This window comes from Alosa pseudoharengus, unplaced genomic scaffold (assembly GCF_046254945.1).
Source record: "Alosa pseudoharengus isolate Yale_2024_CS ecotype anadromous, Long Island Sound unplaced genomic scaffold, YU_APseudo_1.1 YU_APseudo_1.1_scf_24, whole genome shotgun sequence".
Lineage (NCBI taxonomy): Eukaryota > Metazoa > Chordata > Actinopteri > Clupeiformes > Clupeidae > Alosa > Alosa pseudoharengus.
Genome location: NW_027468689.1, coordinates 14,592,726 through 14,600,225, shown reverse-complemented (window position 1 = coordinate 14,600,225; position 7,500 = coordinate 14,592,726). Strand labels below are relative to the sequence as shown.

The 7,500-nt window shown below is 41.8% G+C and overlaps 1 protein-coding gene across 1 annotated transcript in view; it reads left to right on the top strand.

Annotated features, from left to right (window-relative positions):
• The window catches only part of LOC143141951 (receptor tyrosine-protein kinase erbB-4-like), a 131,744-nt gene that overhangs the window by 24,091 nt on the left and 100,153 nt on the right, over window positions 1-7,500 (top strand). Inside the window, exon 2 of the mRNA XM_076302624.1 lies at window positions 2,687-2,873. Coding sequence (XP_076158739.1) covers window positions 2,687-2,873 — 187 coding nt within the window. The remainder of the gene's footprint in view (window positions 1-2,686; window positions 2,874-7,500) is intronic.

Genomic DNA, 7,500 nt, shown 5'->3' with positions numbered 1-7,500 from the left:
AAACCACCAGTGTCTAAAGAAATGCCACACAAAGAGAATTTGGCATTCAAGAGACACAGCTGTAATTTATTTGAAACATAATTAATAGGCTTTTTCATCAAAATGATTGGCATTGTATAATCACGCTAATTGTAGAGGCGGTTATCCTGTCGCTATTGTTTGATGTGTCAAACAATAGGCTGTGTGGGCACCAACCATTTTGATGTTTTGAAAGAGGTTACCAGCTTAACTCCACCGAAGGAGCATCCGACATGATGGTGTCCATTTTTAGACATGACATGAAATGGTTGTTATCTCCAGTGTTCCCATGTGACTGACCCATCCAGTGAATTGTGGTATGTATCAAGTGCCACCCCACAGATGTGAACTAGGAAGGGCTAGAGAAAAGTCATCCCTGGAATTTAGAATAATAGAATAGAATGAATTCTAAAACGGATAGCTCTGGTCCTTAATTATCATTGGCTGAATCGTGTTCAATGCCGTTGTATAATCCAGCACAATCCCACACGTACAGACTAAACTAACAAGTGTGCACTTACCACACAAGTTGGCTGATGGTCTGGGGGTGCAGATCAGTTGATTAAAGTGAATGGATTCAGGTGCAACACCCAGCACCCAGAACTTTCTAGATAACACTATCAGATATCACATCTTAACACCTAGCAGTTGTGAAGAGCTGGCGTTCAAAGGAGGCTTTAAGTTATCTTGAATGCCGCCACACAACACTCTTCTATTGACATTGTAGTTAATAGACGACACGACACGTGGTACAATGCGGTATTACAACAGAGCTGGCCTAGAGCTAGCTGGTTTGCAGGCTAACTTTAGGAGACATTAAAAAAATGAGATCAAAATGGTTTACATTCTTCTGCTTTTCCTAGATTAGTTCTGGTTGTTTAAAACTAAATTAAAACCCACGTAGCACTGCTAAGTTTACTGTGCAACACCATCACTCTTTGAGTTTCAAATGTTACTGAAAAAAGGTGAAGCTAGATTTGTTTAACAGCTGATATTAGCAGTAGGTGTCAGGGCTAAGGAGGATATATCTTTATGATATATGTCCTATACGTCTATAATGATGAGGTTGATGTGTCAGTGATGAAGTGACAGCTCTAATCCCGTGGACATAATGTCTTTTTTCTACGATCTTCCAAAATTAGCCCACAGGAAAGGAGTTATAAAATGCAACCATCTGTCATATGTAACAGCCCCGTGTTTGGGCCCACCATGTATCTGCTCAGGGGTCTAGTCAGACAACACAAATCATTAGCATGGCCTAGTTCCTGTAACTGCCACTCTGTTTGTCTGTTCAGGAGAGGGTAGGTGGACACGGTGTCCACTTTATGTGGCCGACCACAGTAAGGCTGGGCCTATGCCTGTGCGGGGTCTGGGTCTGGGGGTTAACATGAATAACAGTTGACAGCTGTCAGTGACACCAGCGAGCGGACTCAAATTAATTTTTCATGGGTGGCAGAGGTATCCTGGGACCTGATGTGTGATCGGTCTGTTGCCATTGGTTAGCCCTCAAACCAGTCTCTCCTTGACACACACACACACACATAAACACACTCTTCCTTACTCACACATGCACACACACACACACACACACACACACACACACACACACACATGCGCGCATACACACACACACACACACCATTCCACGGAGTAAACCTGTCCACTGGCTTCACTAATGACAGCAGGCGTCGAGCAAGGGGGGATTGGGTGTCAGCATGATTGATATGAGCGTCAGGCCAGAGGAGTTTTTCCGTCTCCAGGGCCATTATCTCTCTAAATGATATCACGCAGCCCTGATTAGACGTCCTTCTCCACTGTGAGTTTAACGGCCTTCGTGATCTTGGCGAGGTGGGGGAAAAGTTTTTCCCTTGTGCATGGCCGTGAGCCCTGAGCAAACTGCATTCTCTCTTTCAGAGCCATAGCAGAGAAGCCAGGGAAAACTGCTGTCCTTTAGTTTTGATCGCTGCTGCCCTTCTAGTATGGGAAAGTGTGAAGTGTGCACTTTGAGTAGGGTATGGTCGTCTGTCTACAGAAGGCCACTTACGGACTAAACTATCAAGTGTGCACTTACCACACAAGTTGGCTGATGGTCTGGGGGTGCAGATCAGTTGATTAAAGTGAATGGATTCAGGTGCAACACCCAGCACCCAGAACTTTCTAGATAACACTATCAGATATCACATCTTAACACCTAGCAGTTGTGAAGAGCTGGCGTTCAAAGGAGGCTTTAAGTTATCTTGAATGCTGCCACACGACACTCTTCCATTGACATTGTAGTTAATACAGCAACAACACGTGGTACAACGTGGTATTACAACAGAGCTAGCCTGGAGCTAACTTGCATGCTAACTTAAGGCTACATAAAAAAACAAATTCCATGACATTAAAATCGTTTACATTCGCATGCTTTTCCTAGATTCATTCTGGTTGTTTTAAACTAAATTAAAACCCACATAGCACTGTTAAGTTTACTGTGTGTCACCTTTGGGTTTGAAATGTTACTGAAAAAAGGGGAAGCTAGATTTTGTAGGTGTAGCTGAAGGTGTAGCTAGATTTCAACCCATGGCTATGGCTGTAAGGAACGGATCAAGCAATAAACAGAATCTACAGTAGTAAACAGAGTCTACAGTGTTGACGTCAATTGTGTTTATCTGTACTTTCCCTACAGTCAATTCGGGAGGTGACGGGCTATGTGCTGGTGGCACTGAACCAGTTTGACTACCTGCCGTTGGAGAACCTGCGCATCATCCGCGGAACCAAACTCTACGAGGGGCGCTACGCGCTCGCCATCTTCCTCAACTACCGACGAGATGGCAACTATGGCCTGAAACAACTGGGACTACAGAACCTTACAGGTCTGCCACAAGCTCTGTACCTTATTTTGTCTTGTTCTTAGTTTTTTTAGGATAACTACAACAATTGATAACTTGTCAATTGACCTGTCGCTAAGCACCACCCTTAGAACGCTGATGAGCCAATGACGGTCCAGCCTCAACGGGACTCGGACATTAGCTCGGACAACTCCATAGGAAACAACAGGGAGGAGGCATAAAATTACAAATTAATGGTTATTTATGGAGTTTATTAACTCAAAAAACCCGGATAACGACGGATAACCATGGTCAAACATTTTGCATGAGGTACATGTAATACTGATAGCCGGTACCCCGAGAGGCTAGAAAACGGGGTATATTTTCATCAACAGTAGCCTACAGGATGTCTCTCGCGTTTGCAACAGCTCGACATAATGCAGGCTACTAAGCCAACAACGCGGGCACAGGTTCCCTGTTAAATCCCAAGATGAAAATGCTCATTAACCAACTATTATATTCTTACTACATCAAATATTAACGTAACCTAACATATCTCAGTATCAATCGTCCACTAGCTAGCTAGCTAGCATTAACGTCAGTGGTTTTTGCACGGTGATTTGCACGGCTACTCGCCACAACTGCTTGTCACTTTGTATGTGTTTTAAAGTTTTGAATACACCCCTCCATAGCATACATTAATTAAGTCCCTTTTGATAGCTTCTGGAGGAAAGTAAATCCTTTATCGACCAAAACGTCCTCAAAGCCTGTTTTCATATACTGTCAGCTGCCATTGTCCACAATGTATTTCTAATGAAGTCTGGTTTGTTAGTCTGAGTTTTCACACGGTAACAATGGGGGGCGGAGCTTAGCGACAGGTCAATTGTTGCACTGCATATCACAAATTGGATGTCATAAATTGGTTACTTGGATGCACATCAATGTACCCCACATATTGTGGTGTAGTGCCACCTAGTAAATATCATCGGTGTAAAACATAACATCCAACAGGAACTGAGTAAGTCTTTCCAATGTATAAAACTTGCAAAAACAAATCAAATAGCACACACATCAGATGCGTTCATTTGACGTATGCACCACATGTGAGTGCATTATTGGATTCCAAAATAGAATGGGTCGCGGACCGCAGGGCCATTGCCGTTTACGGCTATATTTCTTATTTCTATTATTTGTATAAATGTAATCTTTGTTTAACCAGGAATAACAATTCATGAAATTAAACATTTCCTTCATGCACACACACACACACACACACACACACACACACACACACACACAAAATACCATGTAAGATGGGAGACAGTTGGAAAAGTTGCAGATCAAAACAAAAAATGTTGCACCCAGGTGTCAATAGCCAATAAAGCTATTTGTATCCAGTGGGAATAGCCTATGTGGCTATTTACAAATGGGTGTATAAAGCATGGCATAGCAGAGACACGCACCCAGTTGTCCGTAGCAAGTAGTGCTATTTATACTCGGGCACACAGACACTGCAGACAGCAGCACCATGTAAAGGACAAAGATAGAGAGGTTAGTTAGCATCCCAGGGACCACCACATAGGCTCACATTAACTCTGATCCTGAGTTCACACTAGGCCAAATGCACTGCATACAAATGCATGACCTAATCTACCAATCTATCTGTTATGTTGTTGACTCTGATTGTAAAAGACATTTCTGTCTTTGAAGTTCTGTAACTACATGACATTTCATGTAAAGGTACATCTCATAATCATTCACACTTAGCCTTACACTTTATAGGCTACCCCACAGGCCACCCACAGGCCATTTTCCACAAAGTCTCACTACATTTCTGAGTTGTAGCACGCTGTGGACTCACAAACTTGCTTTTACAGCTTGTTAGGAATAAAGTTATGAAACATTTCAAGATTTGAAGCAAGACTAGGAAAAGGAAAGGAACACCATGATAAGGCTTGGGAACCCTTACATATTTCAGCGCTCATATCACTTTTTTTTCAACATCTCAGACCTTAATTAGCTTGTATGGGCTATGCCCAGGGGATGCACATTTCCATGCTTCAAAAGGATTTTGACTCCTTAAACCGTGTCCAAGCAAGTGGCAACCGTGCGTTCCTATAACACTCTATAATTTAGAATAATTGCAATTCCACGCAAAACGTTCACATCCATAACGCCAACACAATGCCATGGTATTTAGTTCACGTGAAAGGTTTTGCATGGAATTGCCCATAATTAGTGTAGTTAATTAGTGTAGTTGAGTAGTGTAGTTGGGGCAGCCGTGGCCTACTGGTTAGCACTTCGGACCTGTAACCGGAGGGTTGCCGGTTTGAACCCCGACCAGTAGGCACGGCTGAAGTGCCCTTGAGCAAGGCACCTAACCCCTCACTGCTCCCCGAGCGCCGCTGTTGATGCAGGCAGCTCACTGCGCCGGGATTATTGTGTGCTTCACCTCACTGTGTGTACACTGTGTGCTGTGTGTGTTTCACTAATTCACGGATTGGGATAAATGCAGAGACCAAATTTCCCTCACGGGATCAAAAGAGTATATACTTATACTTATATAAAAATATCTGCACCTGACTGTGCCCATGGAAGTGGTTGTCATGTTGTTGAAGTCAAGATCTGCTTCTGCTTCATTTCATTTTGACAAAACGTTGTACTCAACACTGCACTCACGGTCACCCTGAACTGACTTGGATTGTCAGCAATACGCTGAACAAACAGACACACAGACATACAAATATCTTTTGTATGAATCTTTTGAGATTCCTCACAAACCATTGTCAGGAAGTTCCCTCAGTTTGTAATGCAACTAAGAAATGGCCGTCTCCAGGAAGGCTGGAGGTCAAGTTGAGATCTGAAAGATCAAGGAAACTTTCCGAAAGAATCTTTGTTGTAAGATTGCTTGAAAGGAAAATCTAAATCCCCATTTGACCGCAACAGACCTTCAGACTCAGTCTTCTGTGGAGTGACACGTTCACAAATTTGACCTTCATGGAGGAATTATCAGGAGAGAAGCTTTAGTGTCTCACCACAAAATTCAACATTTTTTAAAAATGTTAAAAAAGGTGTAGCATTTCATGAAAAGGACACCTCTCCAACTATTAGGTAGGAGGGCGGTAGATCAGCAGTGTTAGGGAGTAACAGAATGCATGTAGCGGGAAGACATATTTAGAATACAAAATATGAGTAAATGTATTAAGCTATAGTTTCAATTTAAATTGGCAATCAAAGGCATTTGTTTTTCATTATAACATATAGGCTTTTCAAACTCAAAGTAAAATATTGTTATAACCAAGCCATGAATGCATTTCTTATGTGCCTCTTTTCTCTTTCTCTCTCTGGTTCTATTGATAGCCCAAATGTAAATCCCAAATAAATTTTATTGTAGGCCAAATGGGACCAATATCCCGTCAGCACATTTTAGGTCAGTCATAGATTCAGGTTTCTTAACAGAGTACTAAAAAAAATGCAGCTAACTCCTCTTTTCATGGTCAAATGAATATATTTGTATGGCCGATGTTAGTTTTGGTAGTGGGTGGCTTCTACAACAGGCTAATTGATTGATTGATTGATTGATTTCTGGATCAAGACGCTAAAACAGTAATCCAAAGGTCCATGCTAAAGTAACATACTTAATTATCCTAATTATCATAAGGGACTGTTCGTTATTTATAAACGGGGCCACCGGAGGAAAATAGGGGAGGGTCATGTCTTTTTATTCTTTGTTGAGGGGAGGGTCACCTAACTTTTTTTGTCTAGGAGGGGGGGGGGGTCACCCATCTTTTGTATTAATGAAAACAGCAAAAAATCAAAGTGGCTTGTTTGATTGTTGATTTCTGTCGCCATATAACGTTCTCTTTCGTTCCATAGCTCTGTCAACATTGAACAATGAAAATAAGGGTGATTTCCCGGGTTTCTCACGCAAAATACGGAAAATGTCAACATTCGTCCCCATAAACGTTGGAAGGGTTGGAGCAACAAAGTAGCCTACTTTATTCACGCCTAACAGCCTATATCCATTTGGTCAACTTTATCCAGCCCTAAAAGAGCTAAATTTAACTTTGGTTTACTTGTAGTTTACCGTGTAGCCTAACTTTAAACAGTGTGCATGCTTAACATAAAGCATACTTGTGCTTCATTCATCCACACATCCAGCTCCTAACGTTTTGACAAGCATTTCTACCAATTGACCTTGTTCCTGCCCATCTCTAGCTTTGCTGTCTCCATCCTTTCTGTTTTTGTTGTTTGCAAAAAAATATATAGGTGGCCCTATTTATTGGTAACCAGCAACAAGTGCAATTTGTTAATCGCTGTCATTCTCTCTCCTGCCAACAAAAATGTGTTACGTTCCAAGTAGCAGTGCGTAATTCTGCTTCATAAAGTTGAACAAATACATTGGTCATATAAATAGCCAGTTTATGGTCTACGGTGTAGAGTTGGTAAGTTATGGTAGGCCAACTTGGAGTGAATATACTCCAAGCTCGTCTGAGAAATTGAGTTTTGGATAATGTTCAGCTTCGGCAGCTTTACAATGACCGAGGAAGCCTAGAGACGAGTCAAAAGCAACAAGTTCATGTGTTGAATTTGTTATTATCCAGTATGCTTTGTTGAATGGTCTCAATGTTTTATTGTTTCCATGCTTATTGTGTTTCCACAACAATGTTAG